General features: G+C 45.1%; 1 protein-coding gene across 3 annotated transcripts in view; it reads right to left on the bottom strand.

The window, feature by feature from the left end:
• SMARCAL1 (SWI/SNF related, matrix associated, actin dependent regulator of chromatin, subfamily a like 1) overlaps positions 1-17,743 on the bottom strand; it is a 168,893-nt gene that overhangs the window by 87,969 nt on the left and 63,181 nt on the right. For all 3 annotated transcript variants that reach the window (XM_030209709.1, XM_030209712.1, XM_030209710.1), the window contains exons 4-5: positions 8,613-8,873; positions 1,997-2,047 (exon numbers count right to left, since the gene is read on the bottom strand). In XM_030209709.1, the coding sequence (XP_030065569.1) occupies positions 1,997-2,047; positions 8,613-8,873 (312 nt within the window). The remainder of the gene's footprint in view (positions 1-1,996; positions 2,048-8,612; positions 8,874-17,743) is intronic.

The following is a 17,743-nucleotide window of genomic DNA, read 5'->3' as shown; positions in this document are numbered from 1 at the left end:
TTCATTTAAGTATTTCAATGTATAATTTCCTTGATCTTGGATCTGTAATAACGTGGTTTAAAATGTGACTACAATTTCTTTGAAAATTTTATTTTTGAATTTAGAAAGATATGTAAGTTTTCAAATATCTTAATGTATTGAATGTACAAAATTGAAAAATTTAATAAAGAGAATTAAAATAAATGATCTAATGTCTATTAGATCCCTAATGCACCTTAGTAAAAAGGCCCTAAATATCTCTCTATATAAAAGGCAACCCCAACGTTCTGAAGCCTCCACGGAAGTTGAGGCACCCGAGATATCCGGTGTGCCCTGGAGTGTCTGCACCGCCCTCGCGTCAAAACGTCATGACGTCGAGGGCGGAGCTATGACACTCGAGGCCCGAAACCGAAACGCCACAGCGAACTAACAAGGCAAGTAGCTCGGACGGACGGAGGGAGGGGGCCCCTTGCTAGCGCCCGTTTCATTGCCCTCAGAAACGGGCATTTTTTCCTAGTGTTAAATAAATCAAAGGCACTAATCCAGGTACCAGTTAATAAGTGCCCCATATGCTACTATGAACAGATAGTATTTAGTGGGGGTTTTTTAAAGGAAGCAGTCCCAAATACTCAGTCACTCCCACTGTGCATACTAAACCCAAGCTCTCTCTAACAGTTTTACTTTTCACCACCTCATAGTAATCTTTTTATATTTCAAATCAAAGATTTATCAGGGTAGGAAAAAGCCTCCGAGCGTAAGTGGTCCTTCACATTCAGTCACATTGTGAATCTGTTTGAGTAACGTTTGGCTTATTCAGTGATATAATTTGCTCATAATTAATGTGGATTTCTTTTCTAGAAATGAAGGGAATGATGCAGCACTTTTAATAGTTCCCTGACGCAGTGGCTTGTCAGCCGCAAAATGCTGGCATGTCAGATTTGAATATAAAACTATTCAAGATTGGTAAAGTGGATTTAAGATAAATACCAAAGACTTTTTCTACATAAGATTAACAGAGAAATGCTGGATAAGTATTTTGCGTAATATTAAGAGTTCTTAAATGTAAGAATAAAGAAAAAAAAAAGGGGGGGGGGTAGGTTTTTTTTTTTTTTTATAAACCCATGATGGAATAGAATTGTGGCTGAATGTAAAGGAGTCACTTATATTCTGAGGCTTTTTCCTACCCTGATAAATCTTTGATTTGAAACAAAAATTATAAAAAAATATATAAAAAGATTGCTATGATGTGGTGAAAAGTAGAACTATTAGAGAGATTTTGGGCTAATTCCTGAAAGGGAAATTAGTCAAGCCGTGCTGTTGTGTGCGTTACAAACCTGTTATTGCCTGGGAAAGTGATTAGTGATTGAGATCTAACCAACTGTGAGGAAAGGGGCGTATGTTGGATTCAACATTTCCCAGACAAATTCCACCTTCACATTTACACACCCAATGGGAGTGAATCCTTTGGATTCTGCACTGCGCAGCTGCTGTACATTCATACTGTCCCAATAAGTTGCCACAAGCCAAACAGGCCAGACCTATCCTGCACCCCTGAGAGTGTCAGTCTCTGCTCTCCCCACATTCTAACAGCACTGCCCGTCCTGCACCACTGAGACTGTCAGACCTCACTTTCCCCGCATTCTAGCAGCACTGTCCATCCTGCACCCCTGAGACTGTCAGTCCCTGCTCTTCCCACATTCTATCACCACTGCTGCAGCTTGAGAAACATGCACAGAGAACTGAAGGAGAAATTTACTTTGAACACATGCAATTTCTCAGACATAAAAAAGGAAGGTATCAGAGTCAATCAAGGGGCAGACAAGGTACTGTACTGTGACAGCTCATGCATGTCAGCCATTGCTACCTATCCTAGATCCCTCTCAAGGTACAGTATGGCTTGAGGAGGTTGCTTTCTCCCATCCCATGTTAAGATAAAGGCTGTTTACAGGCATTAGATACACAAAACAATATTTATTGCACCATGAGAACTATGATATATGAAAATGCAGCTTCTTACTTAGCCTTTGGTAATCCTCCAGCAGGAAACTCCATTTTCTAGTCTTCATGTCTGTGAGGAATTTAAAAAAAGAGACAGGAATAAGTCATACCATCCCAGCCTCCTTCACATCAAAGGACTGCTGAATAACCTGCCACCTCAGAGCTGGGAAAATACTGTTTGTCTCTCTACAATTCTCAAGGTAAAGAAGAATCTGCATTAGCAGCAGGTGTGCAAATACTTTCACCCAAATGTTCAGCAAATGAGGTGGCTCTACCCAAAGGCCTTCCTCTCCACATGTGCTCAGAGGATGAATGCAGCGCACACCGGAAAACATCTGCAGTATATATAAAATAGCAGTGTTCCCTCCGAGATGTGCTTGTGTGTGTGCACACACATGGGTCAGAAAGGAAGTGCACACACCTAGCAACTGTGCGCACAAAACATTTCCTGGCTTTCTTTTATTATGAATTTAGATTGTAAGCTCTTTTGAGCAGGCACTGTCTTTTCTTCATGTTCAATTGTGAAGCGCTGCGTACGACTGGTAGCGCTATAGAAATGATTTGTAGTAGTAGTAGTAGTAACATAGGCTATACCACACACATTGAGCCGAGACTGAAAACTTGCGCACAAGATGTTTTTCCTGCGCACATGGGCCAGCAAAAATTAGATAGAACTTTGTACAATAGCAGTAGAGGCCAGTCATGTGCTTAATACTTCAATTCCAATTCAATAGCACTTATAGATCGCTAATATCCCCTGGTCAGGGTTCAGTGTGGTTTACATCATGAGTGGAACATAGGTTGGATATAATATTACAGTAGAACATTGGTTGAGTACAATCTTATATACCGAGAGTGATACAGGTATGTCATATGGTAGTCCTGTTGACAGTTGGGGCCATGTAGTAGGTTGTTGTGTAGCAAAGTTAGGAAAACATAGTAACATAGTAGATGACGGCAGAAAAAGACCTGCACGGTCCATCTAGTCTGCCCAACAATTTAAACTCATATGTGCTACTTTGTGTGTATACCTGACCTTGATTTGTTTCTGCCATTTTCAGGGCACAGACCGTAGAAGTCTGCCCAGCACTATCCCCGCCTCCAGTTCTGCCACCCAATCTCGGCTAAGCTTCTGAGGATCCATTCCTTCTGAATAGGATTCCTTTATGTTTATCCCACGCATTTTTGAATTCTGTTACCGTTTTCATCTCCACCACCTCCCGCGGGAGGGCAATCCAAGTATCCACCACTCTCTCTGTGAAAAAATACTTCCTGACATTTTTCTTTGAGTCCAGAAGAGGGTAAAATGAAAGCTTTTACCCTCTTCTGGAAGCTGAGGTAGTTAGTCTCTAATCTAACAGCAGAAGGGAGTAAGTTCCAAAGAGATTCCTAAAACAGGGAAAAGTTTATGGATTGTGCGGGTTATAAATGTTTTAAATAAATTACTGAATCTTTCAGTAGCGTCCATAACTTTATTACATTGTAAAAATACAACATAAAAGTAAATCTTTTATTCTCCCACCTCATGCTTGGGCTGGTAAGAGAGTCTGGAGAATGCTAACTTTGGGGTCTGAAGAGCTGACTTGGGCACTGGCTGGAAGATGCCTGAAAAAAACTGATTAATTCTGGTTCTGTCTCAGATCTTTGGAATTGCTGTGCTATGCTTGTGCAGACCTAATAAACTGAATTAAAAATCTGCTATACTATGATATGCATTATTATTTTGTTAATTGTAAATTACTTTTGATAAGTTATGCTTGTATGAACTTACAAATTTTAATACAGAAATTTCTTATAATGCTATATACATCCCCTCCCCCCCCCCCCCCCCCCCCCCCCGATATTCAGGCGGCGTCAGGAAGTGTTTTAACTACCTGCCGCTGGCATTCAACCCGGATATTCAATGCCAGGCTGTTTCCGGCAACTGGCATTGACCAGTTCTTGTAATGCTGGCTAGCGCATGACTGGTTAAGTCAATATTCAAGACTTAAACGGCAAAGATAGTACTGCTATTTATGCGATCTTATTTACCCGTTAAGCCTGGCCGGTTAAGTTCTGAATAAATCGCGACTTAACTAGTCACACCCCGGAACGTCCCCGACATCGCCAGCTTTATTTTCAGCAGCAATAACCAGTTAAATGCTGCTGAAAATGATTGGTTATCCGCTGAGAAACAAGTCGTTCCAGGCCAGTTAACTCACAATGAATATCGGACTGATTCTTTTCTTATTGTGAACTGGTTGCTTGTATAACCAACATAAAATACCATTTTAAAATTAATTAATGTATTTAAAACCAAGATTTAGGAGCTATGTTAAGCAGCTAGCTTGGGCTTTACCATGTGGTAGACGTTAGAGAGGGGACCATGCTAGCATCTATCGTATGAAAAATCCAACAGGGCGCGAGCGCACCTGTGATAGCTGCTTATCCAAGCGGGACATCGGTGGATTAGAGGGGTGGTCAACAGTAATAGCTGTCACAACTGCTGATAGTGCAGCTGCATTTACCACCATCTCAAGAAGACGCAGTAAATGCAACCACAACTACCAGCAATCCAGTAGAATGGCCACCAACTTTAAGCATGATCCACTCTCCCTCCCAATCCGCTGACCCCAATCCCATCACCCCTGGTCCGATACCTGCTTCCGGTCTCCCAACTCCCTCTCAATCTGCACTTCCATTACTGCCAAAGTGCACAAGGTCAAGCCCTCCTCTCCCCGGGACTTACCTGGAGGTAGGCCCCGGTGGTCCAATAGCAAGGAGCGGGCGCGCTACCCCATCAGACTCGGGGTTTAAAAGGGTGCCACTGGCCCCTAGCTGCCCTTATACGGGAGGCGGTACTATCACAAGATTACTGCTAGGGGTCAGTAATGCATTTTGAACTCAGAGCCAGATGGGGCAGGACTGTGGGGGGGGGGGGGGGGGGGGGGGGGAGGGGACTGCTTCTGAAACTTGCCACTGCATCACCTGGGTCTACAATTAGTTCCAAGTGGTGGGTGACAGGAGAACTGGGTTGGTGACAGATGGGAGGGACTTGGTGGCATTAGAAGTTCAGATGGGGGGTTGGGGGAAATCACAGGGATAAGGGTGGGGAGGAGAGAGGAAAGGAAAGAGCTGCTGTGGGTAGCAGTCGTTCTGCATATTAGAATCTGCTCTACGTTACATGCCTGGCCTGGAAATGTGGACTGTCTCCATTATCGGTCCAGGCAACGTGGTGCCCATGTGGTAACTGCCCCATGTGCTAATAGGGCACATCCCCTGCATTTACTACACAATAATTTTTACTATTAACCTGCAGTAAGTGCAATATCGTACTTTAGTAAAAGAACCTCATAAGGAGAATCCCTCACTGCCACTGATCTCCATTCTCTCCTTTTACCGCCTACTGTCATCACAGCGGATCGCTTATAGCCAGATATGTAGAAATGCAACGTGCTCTATAACGGAGGGGAGGGGATGTGATTCACTGATGCAAAGTGGAGAAAGGAACCGCTGCCTTCTGCAAATAACGACAGTGGTATATTTATGATAATTTATTGTTTATGATGAAATATGTAAGGATGCAGAGTGATCAATACTGTACATGGGAGAACCCATTGACTTCTTTAGCCACTGTGCATCAGCGGCCCCCATTTGCAAGTAAATATTAAGTAGAGGAGTGTGGTAGCCGTGTTAGTCCACTCTTAAAGGTTATCAATAGAAATCAAACAAAATAAAACATGGAAAAGAAAATAAGATGATACCTTTTTTATTGGACATAACTTAATACATTTCTTGATTAGCTTTCGAAGGTTGCCCTTCTTCCTCAGATCGGAAATAAGCAAATGTGCTAGCTGACAGTGTATATAAGTGAAAACATTCAAGCATTACTATGACAGTAAAATAGATACCATTGGAGATTCTACATGGAATGTTGCTACTATTGGAGATTCTACATGGAATGTTGCTACTATTGGAGATTCTACATGGAATGTTGCTATTCCACTAGCAACATTCCATGCAGAAGCCTGCGCGGCCACATTGGTGATCTACAAGGGCCAACTTCTACATGGAATGTTGCTAGTGGAATAGCAACATTCCATGTAGAATCTATAGAAATCAAACAAAATAAAACATGGAAAAGAAAATAAGATGATACCTTTTTTATTGGACATAACTTAATACATTTCTTGATTAGCTTTCGAAGGTTGCCCTTCTTCGTCAGATCGGAAATAAGCAAATGTGCTAGCTGACAGTGTATATAAGTGAAAACATTCAAGCATTACTATGACAGTCTGACAGGGTGGGAGGATGGGGGTGGGTCGGAGGTATGCATGGGGACATCAAAGCATATCATTGATATTCTAACAGGGTGGGTGTGGATAGGTGAGGGGAGGGTGTAAATATTGAAACTTCTTTAATTCTATTCAGGCTTTTAGATTGTTATTAACAGGACTGTTCAGGATTTACACAGGGAAGTGATGGCCTTCACATAAAAGGGACCCATTTCCTTCATTTGTCCTTAGTACAGATGCAGAACATAAGTTAAGTAATTGCTCAGAGAAATATCCATGCATATCCTGGACAAAGTCTGCATTGAATCAACGTGTGTGCATTATTGATAACATTTAAAAGTGCTTCTGCTATCGGGTTGTCTATTTGCAACATGTGACATCATAGGAGAGGACTACAGGGCCAGCAGACCAAGGCACAACGAAGTGACATGCAGAATCGGAGCTTGAAGGGTTCCTGTCAGCTGCTGCCCTTTTCCATCCAAATGCTTCCTCCACCCAGCTGCAGCAACGGAAACCTAACCCAACTCATGTGATCTCTCTCCATACCAGTCGGCCAGAAGGGGAAAATGGCACTTAATACTGTGCTTCATCTGCCTTGATATGAGCTTTGAGACCTATAAGGACCCAGCTGGGGTGGGGGAGAGGATTAGAAAGGGAAGCCTGAGCAGAGGTTTAATTCCAGGTGTGGTGAAACAATTAGGGCATCAGTACAGCAGGACTTTGCAGTAAATGTTTTGTCTCCTACCTCCATCCTTTCCTTTTTAACAAAGCCTTTAAAAAAATATCAACAGCAGAGGCAGTTTGACAGCCCTCCCTCCACCTCCTCTGGCCGCAGAACCCCCCCCCCCCCCCCCCAATCACCAGCCCCAGGTGCCACGTCACTAGACAGTGCTGCATAGTAAGCACAAGAGGACTCGGGGAGGGGTTTGAAATGAGGTGCTGAGGAGGGGACCTGAATGCTGTGGTGATGGGGGGCATCAAAGTACATTTATTTGTAGCATTTGTATCCCACATTTTCCCACCAATTTGCAGGCTCAATGTGGCTTACAATATGCCGTAATGGCGATCGCCATTTCCGGGCAGAAAGTTACAAATGATATTGTATTAAGGCGCATACGTGGTAAAGTAGAAAACAAAAGTGGTAGTGCATAGAAGCTCCTGAGCGAAAGAGTAAATGATATCATAAGTTAGATGGTCAGCTATAGAAAGTCACTTCCTCAGAGGATGGGGGCAGGAGCATTAGCCCCTCTGTGTAAGTACGGGCGCCTTCTATTACTCTACACCATGCGGCTGGCACAGGCCATCAGCAAATGTGTGAAACATTCTCTCCCATTCATTTTAGCTATGACCCCCCCCCCCTCCCCCACCTTTTAAAGATCTATTGAATGTTTCAAAACTAAGAGAAACAGAAACATTTTGTATATTTGGTAACCTCTTTGTGTCACTTTTTAGCGTTCATTTATGGGTTAAATTTTTACTCTTGCTCATAGCCCCCCTATTTGGGGAAACTGTGGGTTGTTTTTTTTTTTGTTAAATAAATGTTGCATGGTGTAGTTAATGGTTAAATTACAAGTACAGTTTTTAAAAACTGTAGAAGAAAATAGGCATGGGCTTTGCAGTTCAGTACCAGATACAAATATATAAAACTATTTTATAGCTGAAAGCTGATTTGCATGTGGATCTTACATTTCAGGATGTGTGTGGGGTTTTTTTTCTTTCCTTTGGTGTTTGATATAAGGGAATAGCTGAAGGGCCATAAGTTAGCATGTGTTTTCTATTGCATTGGCTACGCAGACTTATACGGTCTGTGCCAGAGCTGGTGGTTGGGAGGTGGGGATAGTGCTGGGCAGACTTATACGGTCTGTGCCCTGAGAAAGACAGGTACAAATCAAGGTCAGGTATACACAAAAAGTGGCACATATGAGTTTATCTTATTGGGCAGACTGGATGGACTGTGCAGGTCTTTTTCTGCCATCATCTACTATGTTACTATGCTATAGAAAGTTCATTTCCGACATGAGAGATAAAGTGATGGCAGAGGAGGGCAGTGCAGGGGAGTGAAAATGCACAGAGGCCAGGGAGAGAATATGGGATATAGAAAGGGGACAAAAAGAGTGAGCCAGTGGGGGAAGGAGGAGACATAGAAAGCATTAAAGAGACCACGGTGGGGATGGAAGAAATGTGAAAGAAGTGGAACACCTTAATAAATTACATTTCTAAATGGAAACCCTGTACCCACATTCAGTCCTGCACAATTGTGAGTGAATGCCACAGAAAACCAGCTGCGATTTCCTGACAGCAGAAAGGCTGCTGAGGTCCTGCTGCCTGTGCCCCCGACACATACACTTTTATCCTACTCACCATAGTTCCTGGAGCCCATCTGTTTAAATGCACCAATGCAGTCTGGATGGTAGCCGATGTCTACCTCGAAGCGAGAGCGGGAGATGAGAACGCACCTCCCTCGCAGGGTGGCAGACGGCTTTTTCCAGTTCTTGCACATCAGCAGCAGAGACTTAATGCCGGACCCGGTGCTTGAACACAGAGACGCATGTGGGAAATCCTTTGTGTCCATCCCCTCCAGAGGCTGTAAAGTCACTGCTGGAAGGCACTGCACAGCTTCCACTAACAAGAACAAAAATAGGGAAGAGGGGCTCAGTAAGAATCCACTGAAGATCCTCTCACAATTCTACAGAAAGAACTCAGGAGCAGATGATCAGAGGTAAATGCGGGCGCTAGAGGCCATTAGCGCTGGACTAGCGCACGCATTTATTTGCGCTTATGATCAGCCGGCTGTAGCGCCGGAACAAAAGAGCATGCAGCAGATCAATGCAAATAGCATTTTAATGTATGCTGGTGCATTCTTTTGTTCTGGCGCCCCCATGATTAACTGTAGACCGTGCTGAACAACGGTGATCTCCCGCTCAAAACCCTACTCCAGCTTGCAGCTGGTGTTAGGGCAGGAGGGGAAGCAGGACAGCAGCCAGGGATCTAATGGACCCCCACTCCCCAATTCTTATGGCCCCAGCGATTGTGATGCCCCACCCCCAAGCCCCCACACCCTCCTTGGACACCAACACAGGGGGGTGGAGGTCTGGTGGAACTTCAGCTCCCTAATATCCCTCCTCCAACAAGTGCTGGAGGTCACTGGAGCTCCAGTCCATACCCTGGTGGTCTAGTGGTGACCGATTGCAATCCCCCCCACACCCTTATATGGAAGCCCCGCTCAGAGCATCCTAGCATGCACTGGGCAGGGAACGGCGCTGACATTTTGGAGGTGGTGCTCACAGGAGGAGGGGCTAGGATTGCATCCCTCCTCCATTCAAGGTAGCAGGGTTTCGGGGGGGGGGGGGAAATCACAGTCGGTCGCTAGTAGATCACGGCTAGATCACTAGGGTATGGGCTGGAGGCCCAGTGCCTCCAGCACTCTTTTCTACAGGAGAGGGGTGTGAGGGGGACGAGGTTCACTGGACCTCCAGCCTCCTGTGTTGGTGTCGGGGGGGGGGGGGCTGGGCGGGTCATGGTCACCAGAGGATATGGAGGGATACAGCCCCTTGGAATGTTTGACAAGTGCAGCCTTCTGAGAGCCTGGACCTGTCAAACAAATGTGGAAGGATTGTGCCCACAATCCTCCCGCACTTCACCCCTATGATCACAGATAATAGTATACTTAAACTTACATGCTACTAGCTCTGATCATAGGGGCGGTATAGCCCTGCGCTGGTCCAGCACTATTTTTAGAGCTCTGGAACAGTGCAGGGCTTCTGATCACCTGCCTGTCAGTGATCTCTATGTTTATAAAAATCTAAGGACTTAAAAACAGTCTCCCATTTTTCAGTCTAAAAATACAATTCCAAACACATTAAAGTATTCTTTCATATTGAACATGTAGAGCAGGGGTTCTCAACCCAGTCCACAGGAAGCACCCAACCAGTCAGGTTTTCAGGAATATACTTAAGATAGATTTGCAAATGCTGGAGGCAGAGCATGCAAAACGTATGTCATGCATATTCATTGTGGGTATCCCGAAAACCATTCTGGCTTGGTGTATCCTGAGGACTGGGTTCAGTACCCCTGGTGGAGAGGATGTTGGGTAGATCAGTGGAACAAGCTCTTACTTTTAACACATTCTAAACTGTATTTTTCTTTTTAAACAGCAGAAGATAAAAAATGCACAAGGCTGTGCAGACACTTTCAAGGTACAGTTGAATTACCATGTCAGCCATTCCTTCTTCTCAGCCCAGTACAAAGCAGTAGACAGTCTGTCCCTGCTAAAGCTATGTGACTGTTCCAGGTCAGACTAAGCCAGTCCTGGTTTTACCTCAGAGTATGCAGAGATGTGTAGCTCTGATTGATTGATTTTTAAGAAAGGCAAGACCGAGTCCTCACAGGCTCGGGGCTCTCTAGGAGCTCTACTCACTACTGGAGGAGTGGCCTAGTGGTTAGGGTGGTGGACTTTGGTCCTGGGGAACTGAGGAACTGAGCTTGATTCCCACTTCAGGCACAGGCAGCTCCTTGTGACTCTGGGCAAGTCACGTTACCCTCCATTGCCCCATGTAAGCAGCATTGAGCCTGCCATGAGTGGGAAAGCGCAGGGTACAAATGTAACAAAAATAAAATAGATACTATCAGAGATTCTACATGGAATGTTGCTACTATCGGAGATTCTACATGGAATGTAGCTACTATCGGAGATTCTACATGGAATGTTGCTACTATCGGAGATTCTACATGGAATGTTGCTATTCCACTAGCAACATTCCATGTAGAAGGCTGCGCAGGCTTCTGTTTCTGTGAGTCCGACGTCCTGCACATATGTGCAGGACGTCAGACTCACAGAAGCAGAAGCCTGCGCGGCCACATTGGTGATTTGCAAGGGCCTAGTGGTTAGGGTGGTGGACTCTGGTCCTGGGGAACTGAGTTCAATTCCCACTTCAGGCACAGGCAGCTCCTTGTGACTCTGGGCAAGTCACGTTACCCTCCATTGCCCCATGTAAGCCGCATTGAGCCTGCCATGAGTGGGAAAGTGCAGGGTACAAATGTAACAAAAATAAAATAGATACTATTGGAGATTCTACATGGAACGTTGCTACTATTGGAGATTCTTTTTGGTTAATATAGTATTGGTTGGGAGGGACGGCTGTTGAGATTTAGGGATGGAGAATTTTAGCTGTACTCTTTTGCAGTTGTGAGCATGAGGGTGACTGGGGAAGGACTGTATTTATGCTGTGACTTTTACTGTGAAATGCAGGCTTTTCATTCACTACAACAGGGATCTTAACCAGTGGTGCCCACACCCCCAAGGGGTACAGGAAGAGGTCACATGGGTCGTGGAGAAGGGTCTTGAAATCTCAAACTTTGTAGACTGAGTGGCTAAATGCGACGTACATAGCTGTTAGTACTCACTAGTCGACACATGGCTCAGGAAGGGGGGTGCGGTGGTTTCACTGATCAGTTAAAGGGATGCGGGAAACAAAAACGTTTTAAAAACCCTCTGCACTATGGAGTGTGGCAGGTCAGGAATTCTCTATTGTATCTTATTAGATGCTAAAACTGCTTTGGATCCCATTTTTTGGTAGATAAGATAGTATAGAGATATAAATATCAATGTAATAAACAATGCAAGTTTATAATCCAAAATATTCAGAAAATAAAATGAGGTGTAGAGGAGGATGTCGGTGAGTATGCAACTGTTGTACGACCCCTTGTTGTGAGTTGTTCCTTCTATGATAAGACCACAGCTCCCCCCCCCACCCTCCCCAGAAGAATATGCTCATTTCATGCATGACTACACCAAAAGGCTCAAACTTGGACCGGACTGAATCATGCAGCTCAGAAGTGAAGAACTGCATAGCAGCACGTCAATCCAATGAGCCCTCAAAGGCCTTTTGCTCTGATAAATTCTAATGAACTGTAGCTCAGCTGACTTTTTAATGATAAACTGAGCACAAGTAATAGCTTTTAAGGACTCAAATCAATAGATTTCACTGATTATGGAGAATTAATACTGGTTGCAGACTGGTTTTTGACATGCACGACTGAATATCACAAAGACCAATTTCTTCCTTTACAGATGGATTTCTTGGCATCTGCCAATTTGTTGAGGCTTGTCTCCCCCATGAGAAAAAACGCTTAATAAATCATGCCCCAAGTATCACAAAGAGAATATTTCCACAGAACACATGAATATTTCGTGACAAATCTGCATTTTGGCAACAGACCACACGCTGTGAGAGCGTGACTTGGGTCTCTGAAATTAACCCTGGGCATCAAAGACAGCCGGTTAGTGAAGACAGGTAGCGATGGTCTTTCTGTTGCAAGGGCTGGTCAGAAGAAACGGGTTGGCTCAAAACTGCAAAAAACTAAGAGGTAAGAACAGGAAGGGAGGCCCGCTGGCCTCCAAGGAAACTGTAATCTACCTACCACCCCCCCCCCCAAAAAAAAAAAACAAGAGCCCCATAGATCCTGAAAAATTCATGTCCTTTACATAAGTATTGCCATACTGGGAAAGACCAAAGGTCCATCAAGCCCAGCATCCTGTTTCCAACAGTGGCCAATCCAGGTCACAAATACCTGGCAGAAACCTAAATTGTAGCAACATTATGCGTAGAACCCCAAAGAGTAGCAAGATTCTAGAATTCTAAAGAATAACAAGATTCCATGCAGAATTTCTAAGTATGGCAACATTCTATGTAGAACCCCAAAGAGTAGCAAGATTCCATTCAGAATCCCAAGTACATAAGTGTTGCCATACCGGGACAGACCAAAGGTCCATCAAGCCCAGCATCCTGTTTCCAACAGTGGCCAATCCAGGTCACAAATACCTGGCAGAAACCTAAATTGTAGCAACATTATGCGTAGAACCCCAAAGAGTAGCAAGATTCTAGAATTCTAAAGAATAACAAGATTCCATGCAGAATTTCTAAGTATGGCAACATTCCATGTAGAACCCCAAAGAGTAGCAAGATTCCATTCAGAATCCCAAGTACATAAGTGTTGCCATACCGGGACAGACCAAAGGTCCATCGAGCCCAGCATCCTGTTTCCAACAGTGGCCAATCCAGGTCACAAATACCTGGCAAGATCCCCCCAAAAGTACAAAACATTCTATACTGCTTATCCCAGAAACAGTGGATTTTCCCCAAGTTCATTAAAATAATGGTCTATGGACTTTTTCTTTAGGAAGCCGTCCAAACCTTTTTTTAAACTCTGCTAAGCTAACCACCTTTACCACATTCTCTGGCAACGAATTCCAGAGTTTAATTACACGTTGAGTGAAGAAAACTTTTCTCCGATTCGTTTTAAATTTACTACATTGTAGCTTTATCGCATGCCCCCTAGTCCTTGTATTTGTGGAAAGCGTAAACAAAAGCTTCACATCTACCCGTTCCACTCAACTCATTATTTTATAGACCTCTATCATATCTCCCCTCAGGCAGAGTCAGCTCTGAGCACCAGAACAGAGGAGCTCCAAAGGGCTTGAAATTTCTCTTAGAGGAAGCTTTGGCCAATATGTAGGAGATCATTCATTTCTTAAAACAGATTTTTTAGCCTTCAAATTTTAGCATTTGCTACATTTTACTTGGTCTTGTTTTCAACCTACTTTGGTATGAAAGAGTAAAAGAGGCTCCAGAAGCATCACAGATGGCTCTATAGTTGAGCACCAGTTTCGTTTACTCTTAGGAGGCCTTTTACTAAACAATGTTACGCGCTTAACGAGCGGTTTACCATGTGGTAACTGCTAGTGCAGAGCCGAGTTAAGGGGCTATGTGGTAATTTAAACTACCTATTAAGTGCTTGATATGGAGAGAAAGAGAGTGTGGAATCTGTTTGGCAGTTAACATGCCTCATCTACCACACGCTAATGGGAAGTTAACACTGGACCAGCGTGGCTCTCCAACCTTTTTCTACAGGGGACAAACTGACTCTGCATGTCTGAAAAATGATAATGAGGCAGCTAACTCATTCTGTACTCCAAAGATAGCCTGGAATACTTTGCTACTTGTTCATTATCACACAGTTCAGCCGCATGTGGCCTCCCATGCAACCGCGGCTCTTTACTAAGTGAAGGAGTAACCTAATGTGTATAGCAGCTGGCTGAGAAGTAGGGAAGACAGCGTTCAAATCCTACTTCTGTTCTTTGCAAGTCACTTCACCCTCCACCGCCTCAGGCACACAAGTGCACAGCACATTTAAATCAATGGTAATAAAGCTTTCAGCTACTCAGCACAGATGCAGTGAAGTGCACAGACCAGAAGGCTGAGCACAACCCAGTGCTTTAACACCAGGTCTAAGGAGATTTAAAAGGTTAGCTTGGAAGTTCTGTGGTATCATTAGTGAGGATTTCATACCCGTTTCTTCCCTTTCCTGGGAGCATAATGATCAGCAATGGCCGTTTTTAGAGCACAGGGGTGGTGTGTCGTTATAAAGCACGGAAGTGCCGGCCTGTGCACAAAAAAATTGTATTGGCACCCAAGATACAGGCACGTACAGCTGCGCATGTGTTGGAACGGTAATCTGCAAAATATTTTTATTTCTTCAATTGTAATCATGTAATGCAAAAACACACATGAAGAAAATGTAAAGTAAAACATACGAATAATAAAAGAAAAAACAAAGATTATCACATCAAGTAGAAAAAAATGCAGAGATCAACGATAACGAGAGATAACGATCAAGCGCTATTTCAACAAAAGAACCCAATTTAACTACAGTATTCCCATCCACAAAATATAAAATAAACAGCACCCTGCTCAACCTTAGGGCCAGTGCAGAAAGCAACCGTGGGATTAGCCGCTGGGTTCCTGTGGGTTGCACATGTCGAGCGATCTGCAGAAGAATTGTGCAGGGGTGTTAGCTTGCATAGGAAGACAGTGCAGGCTCCTTTGAGCAGGGACTGTCCTTTGTTAAACTGTACAGCGCTGCATAACCCTAGTAGCGCTTTAGAAATGTTAAGTAGTAGTAGTAGTGTATTAAAATGTATGCTAATGAGTTAATTAAGGTAATCTTCATCTGTATAAACATTTAAATACAATCATGGATCAGGTTTCCTCTCTGCTTCAGGGTTGGTCATCAACATGTTTTCCTTTCATGACCACATTTCTTTCTTCAAGAGCAGGAAAACTAACATCCTTAAGTTTTGTGCCCTGGCGACATTCTCAGTTGTTTCCAGCTGCACATATAAATCCAAGCTACCCTTTATAGCAGATGGAATTGCCCAATAAAAAGTGGCAACCTAGGTTTCAATCTTAGTCATACGGTGTTCAACATTCACAACACGCTTATCATGGTCTGATATGTCAGCAGAGGCTTCCTCAGAAAATTTACATAGCTGGGCCAAATTATCCTGTAACTCCTTCCCCCTTAGAGACTGGTACCATAAAAAGCAATGAGAGAGTGGGATAGTCTGGCTGTCTACTGCAGTTGGTGTTCCTTCAATTTGGAGAGTGGGTTCCTCCCCCTCTCCCAAGAAGAAGGGTGAGAAGTCCACTACAGCTTAACTAAACTCAAAGTTTAACTGGAGAGGAAAAAGCTTCCGCATTCCAAATCCCATGCGGTGTCACGACTGTGGCCGTGACCACCCTCAGGCTTACCTTGTTTCTGGGGGTCAGCCTCTGTGCTGGCTTCTCTCTGTTTCTGTGTTAGTCTTGTCTCTGTCCCGGTGTGCTGATTGCTTCACTAGATCTCACCTGTGTGGGCTATATGCCTCTCTGGGAAGCCAGCATCTAAGATGGCTGCCCCCTGCTTTAGGCCAGCTTCCAAGATGGCCCCTGCTTGTCTTTCCTGTGTGTTCACTTCCTATGTGCTCCAAGCCTCTCTCTGGTGGGAGTGTGTTCCCTGTGCCTGTCCTGCAGTGGATGACATCATCAGGGAGAGCCTTGATAAGGAAGTGCTGTGCTGGCATTCAGGGCCTTTGCATGGTGTTACGCCTTTAGGCCAGGTCAGGAGTGTTCTGCTGCACTACTGCTTAGCCTTTCTCTGGGTTCTGGCCCAGCTTCTCTTTGTGTCTGTGGACTCCTAGTCCTTCTGTGGGGGGTGGGGGGTGGGGGGGCTCTGTCCTGCTACTCTGTGTCTGTGGACTGCTTGTCCTTCTACTCCCGTGCTCTGTGCAGTGGCGTTCCTGGCCAGGATGGCACCCGGGGCAGATCACCGATGCGCCCCCCCCCCCTCCTACATGACACCTCCCTCCCTCCAGTAAAATGACACCCCCCCCCGGGTGCATGCTGCTGGGGGGGGTGCCGCGGCGCACGCCTGCTCCGAGTTCGCTAACTTCGCTCGTTCACTGCAGCTCCCTCTGCCCCGGAACAGCTTACTTCCTGTTCCGGGGCAGAGGGAGCTGCAGCGAACGAGCGAAGTTAGCGAACTTGGAGCAGGCACGTGCTGCGGCACCCCCCCCCCCCCAGCGGCGTGCACCCGGGGCGGACCGCCCCCCCCCCCCCTTGGTACGCCACTGGCTCTGTGTTTGGAGTCTGAAGCCTTCAGCCATTCTCCCTCTGTTTGTGGTGGGAGTCTGTAGCTTCAGCCTGACTCTGCTAGTGCCTGGTATATTCTCTGCTTGCTGCCTGTCTCTGACTATTGCCTGAACCCAGATATTCTCTGCTTGCCGCCTGTCTCTGACTATTGCCTGAACCCAGATATTCTCTACTGTGCCGCCAGCCCTAAGATTCTGTTTGCTCCCTGGTTTATTCTATTTTTTGCTGCCGGCCCCATAGACTCTGCTAGTTCCTGGTTCTTCTTCTGTTTGCCTGACAAGTTTGAACCCTGCTTCTGCCTAGCTAGGGCGTTTACCCTGAGTGCATATCCTGAACCCTGCTTGTATATCCTGAACCCTGCTTCTGCCTAGCTAGGGCGTTTACCTACTACTACTACTGCTATTTAGCATTTCTATAGCGCTACAAGGCGTACGCAGCGCTGCACAAACATAGAAGACAGTCCCTGCTCGAAGAGCTTACAATCTAATAGACAAAAAAATAAATAAAGTAAGCAAATCAAATCAATTAATGTGAACGGGAAGGAAGAGAGGAGGGTAGGTGGAGGCAAATGGTTACAAGTGGTTACGAGTCAAAAGCAACGTTAAAGAGGTGGGCTTTCAGTCTAGATTTAAAGGTGGCCAAGGATGGGGCAAGACGTAGGGGCTCAGGAAGTTTATTCCAGGTGTAGGGTGCAGCGAGATAGACGGCGCGAAGTCTGGAGTTGGCAGTAGTGGAGAAGGGAACAGATAAGAAGGATTTATCCATGGAGCGGAGTGCACGGGAAGGGGTGTAGGGAAGGACGAGTGTGGAGAGATACTGGGGAGCAGCAGAGTGAGTACATTTATAGGTTAGTAGAAGAAGTTTGAACAGGATGCGAAAACGGATAGGGAGCCAGTGAAGAGTCTTGAGGAGAAGGGTAGTATGAGTATAGCGACCCTGGCGGAAGACGAGACGGGCAGCAGATTTTTGAACCGACTGGAGGGGGGGAAAGGTGACTAAGTGGGAGGCCAGCAAGAAGCAGAT

Source organism: Microcaecilia unicolor, chromosome 7 (genome assembly GCF_901765095.1).
Source record: "Microcaecilia unicolor chromosome 7, aMicUni1.1, whole genome shotgun sequence".
NCBI lineage: Eukaryota > Metazoa > Chordata > Amphibia > Gymnophiona > Siphonopidae > Microcaecilia > Microcaecilia unicolor.
The sequence above is the reverse complement of the archived record's forward strand: the minus strand, read 5'-3'. Positions and strand labels throughout refer to the sequence as shown.